Genomic DNA, 25313 nt, shown 5'->3' with positions numbered 1-25313 from the left:
ACATAAAGTTTTCCCAACTTCCTGTGTTTCTCCCATGTAGTTTCTTAAATTTCCAGTGCCTCCCAACACTTGTCTATTAGTGAAGGATAGCAGTGCAAAAGAGTATGAAATTATATATATGGAAATACATAAAAGACCACTGATTCTTAGTTTACTAATTTATTTATGCCTATAAATTTAAGCCTGTAATTTTTATTCTTGCATAAACTATCATCATTTAATTCAACCCCTGTATCTTTTTAAAAATATTATTTATTGATTGATGTTAGAGAAAGAGGAAGAGAGAGAGAAAGAGAAGTATCGATTTGTTGTTCCATTTATTTATGCATTCATTGGTTGATTCTTGTAGGTGTCCTGACCAGGGATCAAACCTGCAACCTTGGCATATCAGGATGACGCTTTAACCAACCTAGCTACTGGGTCAAGGCTCAACATCTATATCTTGAACTTTCTATGTGCCAGGGCTTGTGCTGAACACTAGATATAAGAGGGTGCTAGACATGCTCTTTGTGTCATGAATGTTAGAAGTAGTGCAGACAGAAATGTTAAATAAATTATTACGCCAAATATATTCACATGGACAAATTGTGCTAAACATAATAAAAGGGAAAAATAATATTGAGAGAAAAATGTGTCTCCTAACCTACAATTGGGTATACTTGAATCTTCAGAATAATTCATCTTTTATAGAAGGTGTTTCTTATCGATCCGCATGATCTCTGAGTCTGGGCTGGGGAATGTGGAACATCCTGTCCCTCCTTTTCCCATCTCTCTTCCTTCCTCTCCCACAGGTGCCAGGTACCAATTTCTTTTTTTCCCCTCCCTCCTTCAGAAAAGACAAACAGACAAACAAAACAAAACAAAACAAAAATAGGCCCCACGTAGATCCAATTATGAAAACCAGTACCTAGAAGAGCCAGCGATCGTCTAGAATTAGCCATGAGAGTGCTCTGCCTGCTGTAAGTGTGTTGTGAATGTTAAGTGAGAAAGCATTAAGTAAATAAGCAGACACACCAGATATCAAGACTCAGGGGGTTGGCCATGGGCCCAAACCCTATGTTCATTTTTCTGTTCTCCTTTTGCTTGGCCCCTTGGCAGCATTTCAGAGTTGACTGCCTCCTTCTTGAAACCCAACGCCTCCTGGCACACTTATTTCACACCCCACCTGCCACCTCTCTAGCCACTCATTCTCCACCTTATCTCTAAATGTTGGAATGATTAGTCCCGAACAGCAAAGCCCAGTCTGGAAGGTTGGAGCCTAGCCCCAAAGAGCCGAGCTGAGCCCCAAAGAGCCGAAGCTAGCTGGGTTGTGGATCATGTGGGCCACTTGCTTTGCATTCTTCTTCTAATAATGAACTTCACCCCACTGACCAAGCACTGGGGGCAGGGGGGAGGGGGGACAGGATATTATCTTCAATTTGGTCTACCTTGGTTTTCTTTAGCAATACCAACAGAGGGGAACAGGGGTTGAAGTTAATGAAGTGGAAATGAGATTCTGAACGATCAGTGCATTTCAATGATTTCTGCTCACCCTTGCAGGCTGATGGCCTGCAATTTCCTTTAGACTTCCCTGGGTAGAGTAGCCTAGACTCATGAGAAGAAATTACCTGTCTCTCGTGGAAGCTCTATTCCCTCTATCTACCTCTATCATTGTAAAGGAAGACTTAATAACTTAGGGAGGCTTGGCACACCCTCCTTGGGGCATGCCTACTCCAAGCCCCTTTTCTTTTCTTTTTTAAATATATTTTTATTGATTTCAGAGAGCAAGGGAGAGGGAGAGATGCAAACATCAATGATGACAGTGAATCAGTGATTGGCTGTCTCCTGCACGCCTCCTACTGGGGATCGAGCCCAAAACCCCGGGCATGTGCCCTGACTGGGAATCCAACCTGGTTCATAGATCGACACTCACCCATTGATTCACACCAGCTGGGCTTGAATCTCCTTTTCAAGTGATTTATTTTCTTTCTCCTAATCTCTAAGAGTCTTCACAAGACTTGCAATCACGGAAGCATTGGGCAGCAGCAGCTTGTCCCTGAACCTGTCTCCAAGGCCCCCTTTTCCTCTAACTTTCCAGAGAGCTAACGGTAGCCCTGCCGTGGGTCCCTTCTTTCCTGTACATTTCCAGAGAGTCAAAGCGGCCCTGCCTCGTCTCTCTCCTGTTCGCTTCGTCTATCCTAGCCCCTTCCGTGTTTCACTGTCCCGGGCTTTAATAAACAAACAAGCAAATAAACAAAAAACTTAGGGAGGCCTGGAGCAGAAAACATTCCTACTTTCTGTTTCTTCTAAAAAGCCTTTGAGATATTTTTGTTAAGAGAGAAGGGGTTTCCCTAGTGTCTTTGGACCCATATTTCTGAAAAGTCCCTCCATGTTACTTCTCTGCATATGGAATGTAAGTAACATCATATATCTTCTATGTACTAATTTCTTCCTCAGTTCCTCCTGTCCTTTTTGGAGAAATAGCTTTCATTTTTTTCAGAATGCTTTTAAATTCTAATGTCAGAGAACTTCTGCAAAAACCAAATATAGGCTTTGTTGATGTGCCGTGGAGGGAGAAGTTGAAATAACATCGAGGCTGGATGATGTAAAGCAGCAAAAAGTCATTGATGTTCTACCTATGTGGAACAGTAAATGACAATAAAAGTCAGCAGGAAAAAAAAAAAAAGAATGAAAAGGATAGCCAGAAAAGAAAAGAAGGGCTTTTGTCTTTAATTGACCCTCTAGCTCAAAGGTTCTACCAGAAGTAGTGGAAATTATAACAGCTCTATGTAGCGAGAGTGCCATGGGTTGAGGTCCTTTATAGGATATTTTTTGAGGACCTAGAGTTTGGCCTGGAAAGAGGTGAAAGGTTGGGCTGAAGAGAGGTTGAGAGAGAGAATTCCAAGCAGAGTTTGAAAGGGGACATAAAGGTCAGAATGAGCCCTAGCCGGTTTGGCTCAGGGGATAGAGCATGGGCTCACAGACTGAAGGGTCCCAGGTTCAATTCTGATCAAGGGTACTTGGGTTGCAGGCTTGATCCCTGGCCCTGGTCAGGGCTTGTGCTGGAGGCAACGAATCAATGTATCTCTCTCACATCAGTGTTTCTCTCTCTGTCTCCCCCCCTCCCTTCCACTCTCTCTAAAAATCAATGGGAAAATATCCTCGGGTGAAGATTAACAAAAAAAGAAAAAAATGTAAAGGTCAGCATGAGCACAGTGGCGGTGACTGTGGTGGGGGCACTGAGGAAGGTGGTCTGCCTTACCCAAGGGAGGGGCTGCCTCAGTGGAAAAGGATGAAGCCTCTGAAGCTTGAGGGTTAGGGACAGGCCTCAGTGTGACTGGGTAGCAGCCTGCTCTCAGTCTGTCTGGTAGAAAGCCTTCATTAAGAGCTTTGTGAACTGCCAAGGAAATTAGTTCCCAATTCCTCTGAGTTAAAGTTCAACTCCCTTCCCCTCCCCCACTCCTTCAAGATCCTGTCCTTTGGCCATAAGACCTTACAGTTGCTAGAATAATGAGGCAGAGAAGAAACGGTTGACATGTTTTCCCTAAGCAATTAATTTGAATAACTAGTGTTCTAGTATTCTGTTCATTTGTTTTCCACTTGAAATTCAAAACAGTCTCATAACTGCTCCACACAAGGACAAGTTCAGCCATTCTGTCTCTCCCTCTGTTACACACACATACACACACACCACACACACATACACACACATACACACACCACACATACCACACATACATACACACACATACACACACACACCACACACACCACACACACACATACACACATACACACACACACACACATACTGCCGGAGTTACCACCTCCTTCCCTCCCTCAGTTTCCAGTAGGTTCTGACCCAGGCCCCTTTAATAGCACTAGCTGGTGAAGGCAGTGGAGGAAATCTTAGCATCTGACCTTCAGCTCATAAATAAGTATGGCTGTGTATATAGTAAGTTGCAGAGGAAAGCAATTAATTGTCATACCACTTAAAAATGCATGCAACATGCCCCCCACCCCTGAAAAAAAAAGATAACGTTGGCCCAAGAATCTTGTATTGTTCTTCTTCTTCTCCCCGTTCCCCGCCCCCCCCCCCCCCCCCCCCCACTTAATTTCTGAAATCTACCAGGAAGATCTCAGAGAGTGATTAGAGTTTCACAATTCTGGTCCTTCATGAGGTTCTGAAACACTCCTTTTTGGGACATACATGGCTGTGTTGATCTCTATTAGATATGGTCTTTGCCCAGATGCCTAACTCAGTCTGCTCTCCCGCTCTTATCTTCAAGTGAAATCCAAATCTCCAGGAGGAACTTGAAAAAAACACACCACACAAACACCTGGTCTGGCCCAGAACCTTAAGGGCAGAAAGCCAGAGTAGACTCTCCAGCTGTAAGAATCAAACCATTCATTATCTGGCCTCGGGTCTGCCAGCCCAGAGGGAACAGGAAGCTTGCTTGTGAGTCCAGGGCGATGGAATGCAAAACCCCAAGCAGTTATTGCTGTGGTTTTAAGCTTTGTCCTGGGAGTTAAGAACAATCTGAACTTTCTTCTAAATAACATTCTAGTCAATAAATACCTACCTAGCACCTACGGTCTTTGAATTTACTCCAGTACGAACCCTTTACACAGTATGTTAACACCCTATTAGTTTTTTAAAGCCAATCTAATAAGGGTACAGAGTGCCCAGGTCGCCTGGCTGATTAGGTTGCTATTTAAGACAGAGCAGATCAAATACCCTCCCTAAAAAGCCTCAGTAGGCATTTGAATGCCTTACGTAAACCTCAGCCAGCTACTGGACAACATTGCCCATGGGTCGCACTTGATTTATAGTTTACAGATTCATCTAGGCGTGAAGAGCCCATTTCAGAGGAAGGGTCTGAGTTTACCATAGTTAACATAGATGGGCTTTGAGACTCCAGGCTTGTCAGCAATCCAGTTTAATAGCTCATTTCCAAATCCCTTCTTGGAAAAGGAATTCAGATTACATAATCATGAAAAACAAACCTGTTGCCACCCAGCATGAACTAACATGTTACAGTACTTTATGGCCGAAGGTTATTAAGCCAGCACCCAGCTTCATGCACCAAGGAGAACAGTGGGAAAATGAAAACCTGCCAATTTTAAGTTATGCCACTTAGTAGTAGTGACAGGGGCAATTCACCTTAGGACTTGGGGTGGATTAAATAGGTGCTCATTACTGCTGATTAGGACTGTATAGTCATTAGCAACCTAGAAGCCTATTAGAGCAATTCTTTAGATGAGCTCTTGTTAGGAGGAACACCACCTTGGGAGTTTCTAGTCAGCCTCAAGATTCCCATCAAATGCCTCCTCTGCTGGGCAGCCTTCCCTGACACTGTCCCCCTAGGCAAGTGAAGCAATGAGCTCTGATCTTAGAACATCTATTGAATTTAACCAAAGAATTCTGGGGTTGTGGGTTTTTAAATATTTCATTGAAGGTGAACTTGGAGATAAAAGACCCTAAATTAAAATTTAATCTGCCCTGGCCAGTGCTGCTCAGTGGTTAGAGGGTCGGCCCCACACTCTGAAGGATCACAGGTTCGATTCCCAGTCAAGGGCACATACCTGGGTTGCATGTTCGAACTCTGGCCCTGGTCCGGGCATGTGCGGAGGCAAACAATCAAATGTGTCTCCCTCACATTCTCTCTCTCTCTCTCTCTCTCTCTCTCTCTCTCTCTCTCTCTCTCCCTTTCCTCCCTTCCCTTCCATTCTCTCTAAAAATCAATGGAAAAAATATCCTTAGGTGAGGATTAAATAAAATATGTATTTTTTTAAATCTACACTTCCTGGTTTAAGAGCCATACACAGATTCTGTCCTAAGAGTCCTGCTTCAGGTTCCCAAATGAAATCTATCAACATGAGGCTGGGTAGACAACCAGACATTAAGGAGGTTACCTTCTCATTTCATACAGGTAGCCAAATGAGAAGGCTTTTCTGCCTCAAGCAAAACTTTGACCTAAATTTCTGTTTTCAACACAGAAGTGAAAAAACCAACACAATTTGATTCATCACCAACTCAGCACATAACCTTTCCCTATGGCTAATACACTTCATAAACTTACTATGAGGTGTAAAAACCACCTTAGTTCTTCCAGCAGAAATTACAGGTGAGTGAATGACACGATAAGTACCAATAGCTATCTATTGACTACACACCATGTGGCATGGTACGGAGAGCTTTACACAGATTATCTCACTTAATCCTCATAACAGCCCCAGAGTGAAGACAGGTTGAGCAATGTGCCCAATGTCTCAAAGAGGGTAGGTGGTGGGGCTAGGAGGTTCTGCACTGTGCAACCTCCTGGTTATCCAATGGCATTAGAATCTACATGACAAGGAACAAATACACTCTTTAATTGCTATGATCAGCAGGTCACCTTTATACATCCTGAATACATATTCTGTCATCTTTGCCTTTTTCGTGAAATAATACCCTTTCTCTTGGGAATTAAAAATAATATGCACCCCCGAAAAGTGTTGATTGCCTGTTTTATAAATAGTCAAGGGTTCCTGTTTTCTCGTTCTAGGATCTCAAAAGCACATTCTCCTGGAAGGGAAAATATATAAGGGATAATCTGGTTAGCAGATACCAGTCAAGAGAGATGCCGAAGTCAGATGCCTCCACTGCCTTTACCTTTAGCTGCTCCTGCTTCTCCAAATTCCAAGAAGCAAAGGAGACAGGAATACACAGTTTTCTTCAGTTCCTTTGTGGGTCATTTGCACTTTACCTCATCCACTGAGCTTTTGGGCGGGGCAAAAGAGAAATGGTTATTCTCCAACATTTTCTCTCCCTTCCTCTCCTAATAACTGTCTTTCACCAGGTAGCTGGGAGAGTACCGTTTGATGAGTTTCTACTATTTGGGGGCCCTTTGGTCTCTCATTCACACATTCTGCATATATCTATTGAATATTTACTATGTGCCAGGCATTGAACTAGTCCTCAGTGTTCAATGCCCAACGTTTTTGGTGGCTACTCAGAGGACTGGTTTCCTATGAAGTCGGGCAGGCTCCAGATGCTGTTGAGATAGCTCATCCTCTCTCAAAATCAGGAGTAGTTTTAGGGTTGGGAGTGTGAAGAAGCAGAAGTCAGGACCCGGGTAAGAGGGGAAGGAAGTGAACCATCATAAGATGTTTGTCTAGGGTTTGAGAAGTGAGGAATGTATGGGAGCCACAAAAGTTGCTGCTTAGTTATCTTGCATCATACTGAAGGTAAAGAGTACCTTTTCTGAAACCACGGCTCAGAGGCTCGGTATTTATGACTTCCCTTCTCCACAGGCCAACGGGCCTCACCTAACACATTGGGATCTGAATGCATGTAACAGATATAGGGAGACCATCAATCTCAATTTGTCTGAGACCATCTAGGGCTGTTCAAAACATATATTATCCAAGCAAAATTTTGAAACATTTTTAAAAAACATATTTTAATTGATTTCAGAGAGGAAGTGAGAGGGAGAGATAGAAACATCAATGATGAGAGAGAATTGTTGATTGGCTGCCTCCTGCACACCCTCTACTGGGGATAGAGCCCGCAACCCAGGCATGTGCCCTTGACTAGAATCGAACCCAGGACCCTTAAATCTGCAGGCTGACACTCTATCCACTGAACCACACTAGTGAGGGCTTGCAACATATTTATATTGATTATCAGAATATTAAAAATAATATAAGCAGAATAACTGTTATATATATAATAACTGTTATTTATATATATTTATTATATACTAGAGTCCCGATGCACGAAATTTGTGCAAGAGTAGGCTCTTGAAGCCCCGGCTGCCTCAGCCCTCACAGCTCCGGCTGCCTCACGGCCCCACGGCCCCACACTCTCCCTCCCAACCCCGCCCACTGGTTGTTCCGGAAGGTTGTCCTGCCATCCAGTCTAATTAGCATATTAGCTCTTTATTATATAGGATAATACATATATTATATATATTATTCGGTTTCTTAGCATTTTCATTTGCTAGTGCTCTGTTATTGAGATATTTCTGAAGAATGTAATTTTTCAGTATGGTCTTATTATATACATATTTTTTTCATAAATTTGCCACAGTCTTTCTCACTTGACACTTCTCTGTAGCCCACAGTATTTTCAACTGAGAAATCTCTCTTCAGGTGGTGAGGCTCACGGTATTCTCAGAACAAATTCTGCTAAATGGAGGAGATCCCCAATTCTATTCTTTTTAGTTTGAAATGTATAAATATTTCAGCTGAGATATTTTCACAGATCCCTTATGTTTGGCTCTATTCAGAGTAAATTTTTAAAACAAATACATTTACAAGGCAAAACTTGCCTATAAGTTGTCTCTATTTATATTTTTTTAAAAAATCTATATATATAAAAGCCTAAGCGACTGAATAGTCGACTGGTCGCTATGACGTGCACTGACCACCAGGGGACAGATGTTCAATACACTGGATCGGGCTCCTTCCTGTCTGGAGGCTAGCGGGGATCATGTCAAAACCAGCTATCTGACATCCCCCGAGGGGTCCTGGATTGCAAGATGGTACAGGCCAGGCCAAAGGACCCCTAGTTTTGTATAATTTAGATGCTTCAAAATTGTTAGCTTTTGCAGTTTCATTCCATCCTGGGATAAGATATACATTTGTGAAATAAAAACAAGGAGCTTCATCAAAATATTATCCCACAAGTCAGGATATTTCAGGGCATAATTATAGAATTCATAATTAAATCCTATAAATTGATTAAGTGCTCAATGTTTAATTTATTCAATTCTTCCCTTGCTTTTATAGCATAAATTTCAATATCTCCCCATTTCCAAATTTTATTGTTAATAACTGCAGTTCTCTAAAAGCGTATTAGAGCCCAGCTGGCATGGGTCAGTGGTTGAGCATCAACCTAGGAACCAAGAGGTTGTGGTTGGATTTCCAGTCAGAGCACATGCCCAGGTTGTGGGCTCGACCCCCAGAGTGGGGCACGTAGGAGGCAGCCAACTAATTATTCTCTCATCATTGATGCTTCTCTCTCTCTTTCTCCCTTCCTCTCTGAAATCAATAAAAATATTTTTTTTTTAAAAAGCATAATAGAACATTTCTACTCTATAGATTTTTTATTTAGCAAAAAATTTATTGACAAGAAATAGAATATATGAAGAATTTGTATTTCTTTGATCTTCACAATAAAAATTTTTTATCTTCAATGTTAAGATTTTTAACTGAATTTATGATAGCATTCATAATAAACTCAGATGAATTTTTTTACTTTGATTCTATGAATTTAATGGAAAAAATTGAACAATGATTGGAATAAATTTTAATTTGAAGCATCTGTTGACACATAAGAATGGAGTCATTTAGCTGTCTGCAGAGTTCTTCTGTTAATTAAACGAAACACATTAACAGCTATTGCTTCATATTTCATGCTTGTTCATGAAAACCTTAAAATAATGTCTAAGGTTTAAAGTAAATTCTGGGGCCTCGGTAGTATATTTATGACTTATAGTTTTCATTACTACAGGGCCCATGGTAAATGGTAAATGTTGGCAAACATTTTATTTATGTTATGTACTCATCATCAACTTTACTGAGAAATTAAAATTGTGTACTTAATTTTTCACTAAATATGCATTTTTGTTTTGGTTCTTGAGCTCATTGCTGCTGACAGAGTTCATTAAAAAATCTTGAAAAAGATGAAATAGTAATAAACAATAAAGTAAATAAATAGAGCAGTTGTAGATTTATACTATTTAGTATATAACAAAACCATTTTAGCAGGATTGTTCATGCTACTCTATATAAGCTCTATGGCAGGCATTCTCTTTTTATTTGTTTGTTTTTTTGTTAATCCTCACCAGAGGATATTTTTCCATTGATTTTTAGAGAGAGTGGAAGGGAGAGGGAGAGATAGAGAGAGGAACATTGATGTGAGAGAGAAACATCAATTGGCTGCATTCTGTGCATGCCCAAACCTGAAACCTGGGTTATGTACCCTGACCAGGAATCGAACCGGCAACCTTTTGGTGCACAGGACAAACCTCAACCAGCTGAGCCACTCCGGTTGGGCCTGTGTGCTATCCTTAAAGTGAAGAAGTTAGTTTCCTGTGTCAAGAAAGGTTTTGAAAAAGTGGGAGGGGTTATCACTGATAGTTTGGATTTAACCACTTGTTACATGTCTTTGCTTAGGCTATCTCACATACTACCAGAGAACACCATGGTAGAAAGTAGAAGTACAAAGTGATCTACCAAACCAATCTAGCATTATTTTTGATACACCTATTAATAATAATATTCTGTTAAAAGCAGTAACAACAACTCTGGGACACATTAAAACAGACAGATACCAGGACAATAGAAGTAAACCAGGAAGTATATTCACCTTATCTATTGACCACAGGAATGTTTCATAAATTAACTTTTTTTTTTTTTAACAAGCCAAAGTTTATTTAGAAAGTCACAGAGGTAGAAGAAGTGAGTCATAGAAGAAATGGACTCAGGAAACAAATTACAGAAGCAAAAGAAAGACCTATGAATGGATTTCTGTACTACACCCCAAACCTTTTTCCTTTTAGTGTTAACGGTTTTATTGATTTTAGAGAGAGAGGGAGAAGGAGAGACAAACATCAATTGGCTGCCTCCTGCATACTCCCTACCAGGGATTGAGCCAGCAACCTTTTGGTGCAAGGGAGGACACCCAATCAACTGAGTCACACCAGCCAGGGCTACACCCCAAACCTTTAAATCAGAACTGGGTATAGCCTAAATTTTTGCATTTTAGAAAATCTTTTCATGATATTCTTAGGGACACTAAAATTTTATTCCTGGTTTAAGGGAATTTCTTCACTTTTCATTCTAATTAGTCAAACACCTGATCATAGGGATTGGGAGAATCATGCACTTTATTTCATGGTGAACCTAACACCTGGATCAAAACTATTATTGAAAATGAACTGGGGACCAATTGAACTGTCATCTCCTTGAACAAACTTGTCTAGCAGGTTGAGAGACTGACTTTTGACTATATGTATATTTTCGTTTTGGAACCTTGGGCCTGTACCAGCCACTTTCTTTCTTTGGGCATCAGGTTTCCAACAAAGGAATAGAAAATATGATAAACATTGATTTTTAACACTTTGGCAGAAATAATTACCATGTAAGCATTCTGTCCATAAGAAATGCTACTGAAAATTTAAAATTATATAAATAATTCCACTTTATTCATAAAATTGCTGTTTCAAGACTCATTAGAATGTGTTTTGAATTTCTATAAGGTAATCGATTGCAGAATGATGAGGGTTTACCTGTTTAAGCTGTTTTCTTTACTTGCTTTTTTTTTTTTTTTTGCCTGTGAATTTTTGAAAATAGCTTAATCTCATTGACCTCAGCTACAAAATGAGGATTTCAGTCTAGAGGGAATCCAATGCTTGTTCTACTTTCCCAAGTTCATCTTTTATATCTTTCTTGAATGTTTGGAATTTCTTATTATGTGCATGTGTTATTACTTTGTTAATAAGAAAGACTATATAAGCAGTAGGATTATGGGCCATTATTTTTTCTGTGGTTTTCCTCTACTCTAAACAAACAAATGTTATATTAAAACAAAGTAAACAAGAACATTAGATACATTGAAGGAAGAGGGAGAGACAGAGGGAGGTAGGAAAGAGAATGTAGTGAGTCAGGGTGTGGGGCTGCAGTGACTTTTAAAGATTTTTCAAGGCATAGGGAATCACCTAGTGGTTGGAATAGAAAAAGCTTTTTAAAAGTTCAAGATCCCTTTGCTTGTGCTTTAGTTCACATCACTGAGTCCTGTCCATATGGCTTGTAATCAATTTGCTTAAAACATATAGCCTTGGCTCATTTGGTTGAGTGTCATCCAGTTCACCAAAGGGTTTCTGGTTCCATTCCTGGTCAGGGCACATATCCAGGTTCCAGTCTGATCCCTGGTCAGGGTATGTGCATCGATGTCTCTTTCTCGCTCTCTCCCTCCCTTCCTCTCTTTCTAAAATCAATAAAATAAAAAAACCCACCAAAATGTTGAATATTTTTTGGTAATCAACTTTATTTAAATCATACAAATGAGTTGAATATGTAATATTTACTACCCTGAGCTTTTCTTTCCTTATCAAAAATTCCTTAACATCAAACTTTGAAATTCTTGTCCCAAAGAATGTGTTAAGTTCACTGGTACTTTAGTCAAAAGAAGTCCAGATATGCACAAACCAAGCATAACCCTTATCTACCAGAAACCCCTGGTTCTAAAACCACCCGCTACCAGGCAAATCTATTATAATTACACTTCGAATATCACAGATGAGGTAGGTGAGGTTCCATCTACATAACAGAAGCTTCGGATACATTTGGGACACCAAGACTGATTTTTCACTCGCTGAAAATAATAAATAATATGTGCAGTTTGGGTTATGATTTATTAATAACCAGAGACTGAGATAAGGACGGAGATGGAAGTTGAGTTGGGTGATGATTCCAGGAAGCAAAGTGAGGAGAAGGGAGAGTGACAGGGAAGGAGGAAAAGCCAGTCGTAGGGTGCTGTTTCACAATTGTTGCGGTAGGTGCCAGGGGTCTGATTCTTCCGGGATCTCTCAGAACAGCCCACGTGAAAGATGCAACACAAGGCCTTTCTTTATCCACTCGTTCCTGACCCCACTCATTGAGGATTGCCCCTGGACGCTCTAACTGCCCTCAAAATTCCTGGCTGTTCTTGTATACTGGCTTAGCAGGCTGCCTTAGTTTCAGAGACAGTTCTAGAGCAGGGGACTGGAGTGATCCATGGCTTGCACTTGAGGTGGAAACAGTCTGAGCCCACACAGAACTACCTACCTACCACAGCTGTGGCTGCCATCAAGGTGGGCCAAGGGGATGGCATCAAAGTCCTTGCTATAGAACATACCTTAACCTACTCCACTTGTCTTTGTGGTTTTTTAAAATATATTTTTATTGATTTCAGAGAGAAAGAGAGAAGTAGAATCATCAGTGACGAGAGAGAATCATCGATCAGCTGCCTCCTGCATGTCCCCTACTGTGAATCAAGCCCGAAACCCGGGCATGTGGCCTGACCTGGAATCAAACTGAAACTTCGTGGTTCACAGGTCTACGCTCAACCACTGAGCCATGCCAGCCAGGCTATCTCTCTCTCTTTAGCATGCTGTCACCTTTTCCCACCCACTACTTTTCCCAGGAGCACCCTCTCTGAAGCACACCCACACTTTCCCCATCGTCTTTCCTCAAGGCAGGTGAGTACCTTTGCTGGGTCTCTCTCTGTCTCTCTGTTTCTCTTTCTCCTAAGCTCCAAGGGCCCTTCTTTTGCCTCTGTAACAGCTGGCTCACTTCTACCTCTGTGAATTTCTAAATAAACTTTTGCTAGTATTAAAAAAATTAAAATGTAGAAATATCACAGAAGTTGCTAGAATAGTTTCCATTACATAATTGTTCAAGAAGTGAATGTATTTCTTCACTATTACAGAAGAGCATAGCATAAGGCTTGGCCACATCTAATAGCAAATGTAAATTTCTCATTCAAAACACTCTATTACATGTCTTTCTATTTCTGTTTTCTTCAGGCAGCTAACAAATCTATATATATAAAAGGCTAATATGCTAAGTGTCCCTCCGTCCGTCTGACTGGTCGCTATGACACGCACTGACCATCAGGGGGCAGACACTTAATGCAGGAGCTGCTGAGCTGCAGAGACTTGGCAGCAGCAGTTCTCGGGTGACGCACCCTGAAACCAGAGAGGAGGGAGCCCGATTCCTCGAGGGCCGTGCAATTCCACCTTCAGCCATGGGTTATGTTGTTGCTGGGACACTGTCGGCCCGAATCTGGTTTACTGCACACTTGCATTTGTGTTTCACACCCTGTACAACAGCAACTTTGCAGAGTGCCCTCTCGCACTCTGGGACCTCTTGGGGGATGTCAGAGAGCCAGTTTTGGCCCAATCCCCACAGGCCTACCGGAGGGACCCCGCTCACTCTGCAAACTCAAAGGAGGAACCGAAGGAGGCTGGCTCCAGGGCGTGTCTGGCCCATCTCGCCAGTCCCGCCCCACTGGCCACCTAATTAATTTTCTTTCAATGTGCATGAATCCGTGCACTGGGTCACTAGTAGTTGAATAATAACCTGGGAAGCAACGGGTTTGTAATTGGTGTTGGAGTCAGAATTTGGTTAGAATCCCAAAATGACCAGATACTAGACTGTATGTGCGAAGTACAGGGAATTACAAGAGACACAAGGATGAACTGAAACAGATTTCACTCTATAGGAATTTTTGAGTCTGGTGGGGAAGCCAGACATAGAAATAAATATAATGTGTCAGCATTATATTTTTAGGAAGTAATTATTTCTAAGATTGGGTGAGAATAGGAATGTTTTATGAAGAAAGTGGCATTTGAATTGGGTTCTGAAGTAGAATTTCAGTGAAAGGATAGGGGCAATATAGGTTGTGCTAACCGTCTAAGGAAAGGTAGAGAGAGGTTTACACAAAATTTAGACTCTATTGAGGAGCATAATAACCCCAGAGATATATTAATTTAACAATCTACCCTAGCTGGTTTGGCTTAATGGACAGAGTGTCGGACAGAGGGTTGGATTCTGGACAGAGGGTTGGATTCTGGTCAAGGGCGCATGCATGCTGGGGTTGGGGACTGGATCCCCAGTAGGGGGCGTTCAGGAAGCAGCTGATCAATTATTCTCTCTTACCATTGATGTTTCTCTCCCTTCCTCTCTGAAATCAATAAAATATATACTGTATATTAAAAAATAAAGACAATTCATTGTTTTGCTCCTGCCTTCAGGAGCTTCTTTTTAGTTGAATAAGGAAATAAAACAAATACATAAACACACACAAAACAGTGGGCTTCATAAAAAAGGAGAGATTACACCTTTTTGGAGATTCTTCTGGCTTCAATGCCCTCCTGTGGAATCCCAGCTAACAAGTGTCCCGAATCACTCTTTAGAATATGATCAATGCGGGGAGGGGAGGGGTAGCTACGAAGAGCAGAGGGGGCGGGTTTCTTTCTTTCTTTCTTTATTTTAAATAATATGATCAATGATCATAAAGGACAGCGGTTAAGAGGTCCTGGGATGGATTTCAAATCACCTAGCTTTTGTGTGCCTCGCTTAACTTTTAAATAAAATGAGAAGGCTTACCTAAAAGAATGATTAAGAATGACACTGGATGAAGAATGCATGGCAAGCACAGCACCATGCCGTGAATTCTATTTAATAAACAAGTAGAAAAGTAGGTGCAGTATTAAATGTTTTCACCAGAGAGCACTCTCCCGCTGGCAGCAGGTGATAGACCACACCCGCCTAATCAGCGGCCGGGTCCCCAGGCTTTTGCGGAAAAAGCGGTTCAAAACTTCCTCCAGCAAAAGCACGTGGGCTCCGCCTCCCGCTCCCCCCCGCCACGCCCCTTTTCCAACAACAAAAAAAGCCCTGGAACTCCGGCGCCGGTACCTCACGTGGGGGAAAGGGGGGGGGGACTTGATTTTTAAATCCATCCGAAATGGCCAATCAAAGGCGGCAATCCTAAAGCGCGGAAGCGGATTGGCCCAGCGCTGCTCCCAGCGACCAATCGGTTGGGGAAGCGAGTTTGGTCGAGACCGGAAGTGGGCGAGTCGTAAACGGGTGGCGGCCGCGGGCCGTTTGAACTGGGGTCTGGGCTCCGAGCCGCGGAGGCTGCGCCGGAACCCGACGCTGCGAGGGCATGTTTTTCCTTGCCCGCTGGTGAGGTGAGCGTCCTGCGTGGGTCCCGGCCGCGCGGCGGGCGTGTGGGGGGGGAACGGGGAGGGGATGCCTGTGGGATGGCGCCCCCCCCGGGGGTCCCGGAGGTGCAGCGGACCGCCCCCTCCCACCTGACCCGCCTGGAGAATCTGGTCCCGGGAAAGCTGTGTTCGCGCTGGGGGCCCGACACCCCGCTCGGTCGTGAGCTCGCCCTTTGGGGGACCCGTTTCCGAGTCTGTGAGGTGAAGGAGTTGGGGGTCAGCGTGTATTTCCTGTAACGCGAGCCAGGGGCTCCCATTTGACAGGGGGACGTGGGTTTTGGGCTGGGCGGCGGCGGGCGGTGCGCCGAGGGTTCGTCGCGAGAGCACGGCCCCGTTGCCTTCCACGTTGTGTGGACGCGATTGTGCTCCTGGCTCTGCTCTGCTCTGAGGACCCAGACAGAGACGGCGTGGGCCCTGGCCTTGGGCGTGGTCTGGAGGAGCAGGTGTTTTCATTCTCGGACTCGGCACTGGAGGCGGGGAGTGGGGTTTCTTGGTGGAAATGGAGGATTCTGATAAGGGGAAGGCGTACCAACGGGCCTGCAGTGCTGGGGTCTGTGCGGAGTCACACGTCGGCTTCCTCGGGCGCCTTTCGGGGTGGGGTGACCCGGGCAGGAAGAGTGTCCTGCAGATAGACCTGAGAGAGAGCATTTTCTGGAAGGGACGATGGTCCTGTAAATCCTCTTTGCAGGAACTTTGACTTTCAAGTTCCTGCAAAGAGGATTTCTACACCAAGCCCCCCCCCCCCCCCGCCCCGTTCCTCATCCTTTGCCCTCTACATCTTATTTTTAAGGTTTACATAGTTTTTGTCCCCCTCCTCCCCCCGTGACTCCATACAGATTCTTGATGCCTTAATCAGAAGAAGTCTGCTCTAATCAAAATTAGCCTTTAACGCCTTCTTTATCGCCGTATCTTAGATTTTTGAATTGGGAAAGCATCGGACTTGCCAGCCTTCCTTGCTTATTTCATAACCTCCTCTCTGTCATCCTTCTACATTGCTCCTTTTTTTTATATTTCGATGTCTGTGGCGTCTTGGTGGTATGGTCTCAGTGACGGGCAGATTGTTGAGGTGGGTCGCAGTGTGTGCCTCTGGGATCTGTACCCCCCCCATCCCTGAATGAGCAAGCTGGGTTTGGAAGGGACCGAGCGCCCTGCTGGGACAGTGTACATTGTCCTTTGTTGGTGGAGAGGCTTGAGACTCCCTTCAGGAGTTTTTTGGGCAAATGGGAGGGGAGTTTTAAGATGTTGCGTTCAAAGAACTGACATCTGGAAGCCAGAGAATTAAACAGGCAGAGAAAACACCGCTTTCCAAAAGCGTGATGTCTGAATTGTTTTCCCAGACCTTTGCTTCTCTCTCTTAATAATCAAAAATCTCTTTTTTTTAAATCATCCTTAGTACTTTCATCAACTATTGATTAGTTTTTCTGATAAAAAATTTCATTGATACAGTCGATTGAAATAAAACACTAAAATGGTTTTGGGCTTCAGTTAGTAAAAAAATTTTTCACTCTTTTGCCAAAATAACTGTAAAATGAATGTTTTTTTTCTTTCACTTAAGTACTAAAGGCTAAGGAATAAAGAACAGTTACCATGCTTTTTTCCCAGCTGATTTAAATGTCCTAAGATTTGGCTGAGAAGGAGGTAGGCCACTTCCCTTTTGGTACCGTAAGCTGAAATACAGAAATGAGAAAGTGTCCTAAGGCTATAGAAGTTGCCATCATGATTATCCCCATTTTGCAAAGGAGAAGAACCACGGCACAGAGCACGTTAAATGACGTGCCCAAGGTCACTGTTTCCTGGTCAAGGTCTGTCTGCACATGACTTGACTGCATTTTGCAGTGGTTCTAGTACTAACATGTAGTCATAGCTTTGCCACTCATTAATTCAACAAATGAGAACGGGGAAGGTGAGGGAGGTACCTTTGTCACGAGAAACTATGACCAGGTTGTGGATCTCCCAGGGGAAGAGGGGACAAAGAGGGAGTGGGAATTGATCGCATGAAGAGGGGGGAAAAGAGCATTTACAGAATAACTTGTGTATTTTATTTGCTTATAGAGCCCACTTCACCCAAAACATTATGGCAAAATATTCATATTTTGTATAATGGAAACAAACAGTAGTAGAAAGCAGGTAGCAATCTAAAGTCAAAAAGGAGGAATAAAAACAGAAAGCAAGGGGATGCCAAACAAGCGTACTACGTGCTTCACACATCAGGTTTATTGGTAATCACCTTCAGAGGATGGGGAAGACAGATGTTATGCTTTGTATCTTTTGCAGTGAGAAGTTTTCAAACTTGATTCTTAGGAGTGGTTCCGTAGACTCATTAATCTCTGAGACTTGAAGTGTCCTTTTCCTATCTATAGTTAGACCAGCAGCCTGGTTCTTCTCTCCAGTTCACTGACAGATGTTTGAATAACAAAGAAAGGAGTCAACATGAGCTGGGCTTTGGAAGAATGGAAAGAAGGCCTGCCCACCAGAGCTCTTCAGAAAATCCAAGAGCTCGAAGGACAGCTGGACAAGCTGAAGAAAGAGAGGCAGCAGAGGCAGTTTCAGCTGGAAACCCTGGAGGCTGCGCTGCAGAAACAAAAGCAGAAGGTACCCCTGGCACGCTGGTGTTTACAGCCCGGCACTCATTCTGTGGATGCATTGTTTCATCTTGGCCTGTTTGGTTTAGAGCAAAATGATTTTGCTATATCTTTAGGTGGTAATGACCCCTGTCCTTTTTAGAGTCATTTTAATTTCATTTACCTCGTTTTTCTCCATCCTCTGTTCTCATTTCTGCTTACCTGCTTGTATCTAGGGGGGACAGGACAGAACACTTTGTGGTCCAAATAGCAACCACTTTTTGAGAGTGGGCTTTTCAACTTGATATTCCCAGACCTGTCTCTTCAGGGCTAGTAAATGAAAACTTAAACAGCTCCTCTTTCTTATCTCTTCACTAACCAGCAAAGTGGTGGTACAGTTGCTGCTTCTAAAATGTTTTAGCCAGTGGGATAATTTTCCAGTTTCTTACAATAATGGATTTTAGCAGTCAGTTTTGAAAATGAGTTGCTAAGGAAGATGTATAGGGCTTGTTTTTGTTGTTTTAATTCTTGAAAGCGTACATGTAGCCCTGACCAAAGGTAATGTAATGCATGACTTTGTAGAACTTTTCTCTCTAGAGGCTTTAAAGGGAGGTCTTTTAAATATCTGCATTCATCAAGCATTGCCACTGGATTATTGCAACCCTGTCTCAGAAAATGAGTCGTCAGTGTTAAGCTCAGATTTATAAATCATACCCAGCAAGTTCACGAAGTAAGAGACCTCTTTCCTTTTAAATAATCCCCGTTAGGTTGAGAATGAAAAAACAGAGGGCACAAACCTGAAAAGGGAGAATCAAAGCCTGATGGAAATCTGTGAAAACCTGGAGAAGGCTAAGCAGAAGATTTCTCACGAACTTCAAGTCAAGGAGTCACAAATGAATTTCCAAGAGGGACAGCTGAGTTCAAGCAAGAAACAAATAGAGAAACTGGAACAGGAACTTAAAAGGTAATTTTTTAATGGTATTTATATGGATGTCTGTGTGTATTTATCAGATGCATTTCTCTTTCCTTCAGTGATGCAATTATTTTTCCCAGTGGAAAAAAACCATGATCTAAGGAAAATTGATTCTTATATACTTCAGTCCTATCATTGCATAGCTCAGTACTATTTAAATTCATTAAATGGTTGCTTACTTCATTTAAAAAGATATATTTTTATTGATTTCAAAGAGGAAGGGAGAGGGAGAGAGAAACAATGATGCGAGAGAATCATTGATCGGTCGTCTTCTGCACACCCCCTATTGGGGATTAAGCCTAGTGTGCAACCCAAACAGTGCACTGACTGGGAATTGAACCTTGACCCCCTGGTTCATAGGTCGATGCTCAACCATTGAGCCATGCTGGCTGGACTATAACAACTATTAAGAGTATAGTTTTCTATAATCTAGAAACTGTTAAGAGTATAAAAACTAGACTACAAGAACTATTGAGTACAGTGTTTAAATTCTCACTGGTAACCTTCAAGTGCAGGGCAGGAACTTAATTTCTCCATCAATATCCACAGATGTTTCAGGAACATCTCAAAACATGTTAAGTTTGAAATGTGGATCGAAAACTGTTGACTATTGACAATCTTGTGTAGTTAAACTTAATAGGAAACATCCTCATTGAGGGCTTTTGGTGGTGGTGGTTTTTGTTCTCTCCCTAAGAAAAAGGAGAAACAGGTTTATAAAAATAATAGGGTATACTTTTATTTAATATTTAAAATAAACTTTTTGTTCTTTAATGAAAGGATAGGAAAAGGGGGTAAGATGTGAATTTGAGAGGGAAAAGAAACACCGATTTGTCAAGGTTTTTAAAAATTCATCTCTGGAATTATTACCAACCTTGTGACATGGTAGGTGGTCTGTAGATACAGCTCCACTGTCCAGTATGGTAGCCACTGCTACATGTGGCTCTTTAACTCTTAAAATGTGGTTAGTGAAAACTAAGATGTGCTCCAGGTTCTGAAGATTTAGTAAAAAAAATATAAAATACCTTATTAACAATTTATTGATTACAAGTTGAAATGACAGTCTAGAAAACATTGAGTTAAATATTGAGATGAAATTCACTTATTTCTTGTTCCTTTTTTTTTTTATGTGAATGGAACATTTCTGTTGAACAGTACTGTTCTACCTACTGAGAGTTCGAATCTGAGATCTGATTTGCTGAGCAGTCATTTCCAGCTCTTACATTGCTTCTTCCCAGGTTGAAGTTGAGGCTGGGGGAGCTAGGGCACCGAGGAACTTTCTTCACCCTCTGCTTTGAGGAATGCGCCCATGGTAAAAAGAATGGTGCACATCGCTAGCCATCCTAATAGGATGTTCATTATATTTCTCTGTTAAGCTGAAATCAGAGACATTAGAGACTTGCGAGAATCGAATCCTCTTTTCACTTAGGTTGCTTGATTCTGAAAGTTGCTCAGAACTGAAGTGGTAGGAGATTTTGTACATATATACAATATATAGCTTACTTTCCCCATTTCTTTGTAACTGTTTTCAGTCACATATTTATGCATTATGTTAACTTGATTCTTTTTTTTTTAAAATATATTTTATTGATTTTTTACAGAGAGGAAGAGAGAGGGATAGAGAGAAACATCGATGATAGAGAAACATCGATCAGCTGCCTCTTGCACAACCCCTACTGGGGACGTGCCCGCAACCAAGGTACATGCCCTTGACCGGAATAGAACCTGGGACCTTTTAGTCCGCAGGCAGACGCTCTATCCACTGAGCCAAACCGGTTTCGGCTTAACTTGATTCTTATATCTGTTTTAAAAATGTCATAAAGCACATGGTACATATGTCACATCTACTATGCTTTTGTCATGCCTTGATAACATATACCATCCAGTTTTGTGATTTCAGCCCATGCTTTAGGGATTCCAGTTTTCTGTTTCTGAAGTTGTGGGTTCTTTATATCCCTAGACTTCAAATATAAAATTTTATTGGAATATATCCCCAGCCTCCTACTTCTTGCTTGTACTATATAGTGGATATTACAGATCTTCATTATAGCCTTTATGACATTGTATTTATTGGTTTATATTTCTGTTCCCTAACTAGTCTGAGTTTGTGTGTCTGTCACATAAGCCAGGTTAATTAAATGTCTGTTGGGTAAATGAAGAGGTTAGAATTCTTAGGGTGGATTTTGTCAGGTTATTGCTCTCTGGGAATGTATGGTATTGGCTTTCTGTAGCTTTCGCTCTGATTTGGCATCCTCTTGGGTCCTTTTCTAACAGGTGTAAATCTGAACTTGAAAGAAGCCAGCAAGCTGCACAGTCTGCAGATGCCTCTCTCAATCCATGCAATACACCACAAAAAATGTTCACAACTCCACTAACGCCAAGCCAGTATTATAGCGGTAAGGATTTTTTCCCTTCCGATAAATAGTTCTCTTATTGAGATTTCAGTTCTGCCTGAGAAATGAGTTAATTCAATTTTGAATTAAATTTCTATCTGGGCATTAAAAAAATGCAACTACGTGCTATAACATATACATTTGTTTATCTGTTGAACTATATTGAGACATTAGGTTAATAAGTATTTATGCTTTTTACTTAAACATTTTTTTTTCTTCACCTGAGGATATGCCTTTTATTTATTTGAGAGAGAGAAACATTGATGTGAGAGAGAGAAACATCAATCAGTTGCCTCCCGTATGCCCTGACCAGGGATCAAACCCACAACCCAGGTACGTGCCCTGAAAGGGAATTGAACCTGCCACCTTTCAGTGTGCAAGACAATGCTCCAACCCAACTGAGCCCCACTGGCCAGGGCTTAAAATTTCTTTTACTAAATAGGAATTCCACCAAGTTGTTAACACTAATTAATAGGGAAGCTTTAAAGGAAGCTCCCATTTTCAGGGAACGTAATGACTTCAATGTCCACTATTGCCACGTTCTTCTAAATTTCTGCAGAAACACATTCAGGTAGCAGACTTGTTGACTGGCTTACACTTTTCACTTTATCCTTCTATGGTGTGTTTCAAAAGTAATTCAGTTTCAGAATATTCAAAGCACCTGTGTTTCCATGGATTTTGATACTTGAGTAATTTGATCAGTATCTGTTGCCCGAACTGAACTGTTCTTTTTGGTATACTAAGGTAGTCATTTTTCAGCCATCTATTGCATTCATTATTGATCTGAGAATTCCTTCACGGAATCAGTGATCAAAATAAAACTGTTATCTCCTTGTGTGTGTTTAGGTTCCAAGTATGAAGATCTAAAAGAAAAATATAATAAAGAAGTTGAAGAACGAAAAAGATTAGAGGCAGAAGTGAAAGCCTGGCAGGCAAAAGTAAGTCAAGTATGAGCCTTATAACAGAGTATGCAGTCAAGAAAGTACTTTGGTACAGGCTAGAACAAGGTTAGAAAAATCTGCTTCGCGTAGAGCTGGTACATTTTTCTTACACCAAGAAAATAAGTTCCTGCCTCACTGGTTATGATATTTCTTAATTTAAAAATAGATAAGGAGTGAGTAAAATAGAGTGGGAGATTGCATTATCTCTAAATGTTAAATGTTCACCGAATGCCATAGAAACTAGCAATACCGTATGTTTATTTCCCTGTTAAGGTCTAATGATAAGAATCATGTTTGGAGAGGGTAGGACCAGTTCTTCCGACACTGGCGTTGTCACCTGGAGGAAATGGCTTATGAGCAGAGAGAGGTGGATAGAGAGATTTGTTTAACGTCAACAAAATAAAATAAAAAAATGCATATTTTAGAAACCCTTCCTTCTAGTTTAGGTACTTACTCTAAAATATCTGGTATCTAGAATTTTCCTTCACCATTTTTGCTCATGTGATATTATTTCTTTAAAAAGTACATTTTGGCACTTAATAGTGTATTGTATTTCTGCTAAACATAAGAACTTGATAAGATACCACAGTTTTGCAGATAGTTGAATGACAGATATATAAGTGGATACCTTAAATATTGAGGATCAAAAGTTCTTAATAGAGACTTAACAATTTTAATTCTTTTTGTGCCTTTAACCCTTGTTTTGGAGTCACCAGAATTTTCATTTGTGACAACAGCATTGCTTATGAAGATGAATAATTATTAATAATTCTATGGTTTATCCTAGAAATATTATATGCTTCATTATCCAGTTCAGTCATTGTTATCAATTCTGCCCCTGATTCCCAGCTATTCTGTGGAGGAGTGGGAGTCTCCATAAACATTAAACCTCTCGCTGTGGCAAGAAAAGCACTTGCTATAAAAAAATGAAATGTAGCATCTATAGCCATGTCAGAGTAGAGTCTGAAAGAAGAACCAAAAAATCCAAAGCATTAGGAAAATCCATAGATGCCTATTATATAACATAAAATATCTTACAGGACGTTTTCGGGAAAGTGAGATTCTTGAAAGTTTTTTAGGTTAATTTTGATTCTCTTTGTGTAAAGCTACTGCAGGGGGTAGGGAGAGCGGGTATGACCAAGGACAGGGGGGGAAAAAAATCAAATTTCAGAATTCAAAATTGCAGTGAATACTCATGTGTTTAATGGAGTATTTGAGGGATGTAAGCTAAATACAAAAACTGAGCTCATGTGAAATAGCACTGGCTGAACCCTTCAGTGCTGGTCTGACCATTAGAAAATCTCACTGGGTATTGGAGCTTAATGGTTCCCTTGACTTGATCAACGTTCTTCCTTGGTACCCAATGGAGATGCTAACCTCTTGGCATGACTTTACGTTCTATTTGAAAATAAGTAGTCTTGAATATTGATTTCTGAAGGGCTCTAAAGAGTTTCTATCTTAATAGAAAGCAAGCCAGGCTATTCCACAAAACACCATGAATCACCGGGACATTGCCCGACACCAGGCCTCGTCATCTGTGTTCTCATGGCAACAAGAAAAGACCCCAAGTCGTCTTTCTTCTAATGCTCTACAAACCCCGAGTAGGAGAGATTTCTCTGTATCTCACTTCTCTGGGGAACAAGAGGTGACTCCGAGTAGATCAACTTTGCAAGCGGGGAAAAGAGATGCTAACAGCAGCTTCTGTGATAATTCTAGCAATTCTCATCTTTTGGATCAGTTAAAAGCCCAGAATCAAGGTAAATTAAGTTTAAATTTTCCTGAGATAATTTTAGAGGTGATTCCAGACATTGTTGGTCTGAGAAAGTGCTCATGTGTTTCGTTAGACACATCAATGGTGAGCATCCCAGTCTGATGATGTTAAATACTATCTTTTCAATAATGAGAAAAGATATCACAGTTTTGGAGTGTATCTTGATTTGTACTAAAAAGCTGGGCCCCTGAAGCCTTCAAAAGTAGGATGAATGGCTTTGATTGTCTTTCCAGAAGCCGGGTGAGTAGGTTGGTTGCAGTCAACACTCCCCACGCTTCTCATCTGGCGCCTTTTGTGCCCCATGGAACAGCCTGTGTTCTGGCCAGTTTGGGCCAGAGGTGTGGCATGTGTCTGCAGAACAGCTTTGCTCTGTACTGCCAGCTTGTCCATATGGGAGAAAACCTGTAACCTTGGCTGCTGCACCACTCTGCAGCTGACAGCCAAGGGTACCAGGTGGTGTTTTGGAATCTTCTCTGCAGACTACAATAATTTCCAGGGCTATGATATATTGAAAATCACCGTCAGTGTTCACTGGTGAGAGCTGTCACACTGCCAGTGCCATTGGAACCAATAGTGTGTATGTGGGGGGAAAATGAGAAAAAATTATTGTTAATTTTGGCAGTATAGGAGGCTCACACTGTCTTGATTTTTAGTGGAAGTAAAGCTACCCCAGGATATGGGAGGGTGAATTTTTCACTGTTTATCATTTATTTGCATTGATATGGGCACAGAACACATATTAGTCTGCCAGTGTGTAAAACCAGGTGGTAATTTAAGTAAGGGTGTTATATGTGATGCACTTTTTGCAGCCTTGATCAGGTAATATTCATGATTTTAGAAAAGCATTTTCTTCCCCAAGTTTCTCTGGTAAGAAGAAAATCTGTTTCTCCTGCTTTCTATAGGTTATTTAATATAAATAATAATAGAGACTAACCATTGA

General features: G+C 41.5%; 1 protein-coding gene across 5 annotated transcripts in view; it reads left to right on the top strand.

Annotated features, from left to right (window-relative positions):
- The first annotated feature begins 15591 nt into the window (after positions 1-15591).
- Positions 15592-25313, top strand: part of CENPF (centromere protein F) — a 52947-nt gene continuing 43225 nt past the window's right edge. For 2 of the 5 annotated variants that reach the window (XM_079761352.1, XM_079761348.1), the window contains exons 1-6: positions 15592-15704; positions 18098-18329; positions 19066-19262; positions 21543-21664; positions 22508-22599; positions 24068-24359. In XM_079761352.1, coding sequence (XP_079617478.1) covers positions 18168-18329; positions 19066-19262; positions 21543-21664; positions 22508-22599; positions 24068-24359 — 865 coding nt within the window. In that variant the 5' untranslated portion in view covers positions 15592-15704; positions 18098-18167. The remainder of the gene's footprint in view (positions 15705-18097; positions 18330-19065; positions 19263-21542; positions 21665-22507; positions 22600-24067; positions 24360-25313) is intronic. The other 3 variants (XM_079761350.1, XM_079761351.1, XM_079761349.1) reach the window with 3 other exon arrangements.

This window comes from Cnephaeus nilssonii, assembly GCF_951640355.1.
Source record: "Cnephaeus nilssonii genome assembly, chromosome: 21".
Classification (NCBI taxonomy): Eukaryota; Metazoa; Chordata; class Mammalia; order Chiroptera; family Vespertilionidae; genus Cnephaeus; species Cnephaeus nilssonii.
This window is presented reverse-complemented; position numbering and strand designations above follow the sequence as displayed.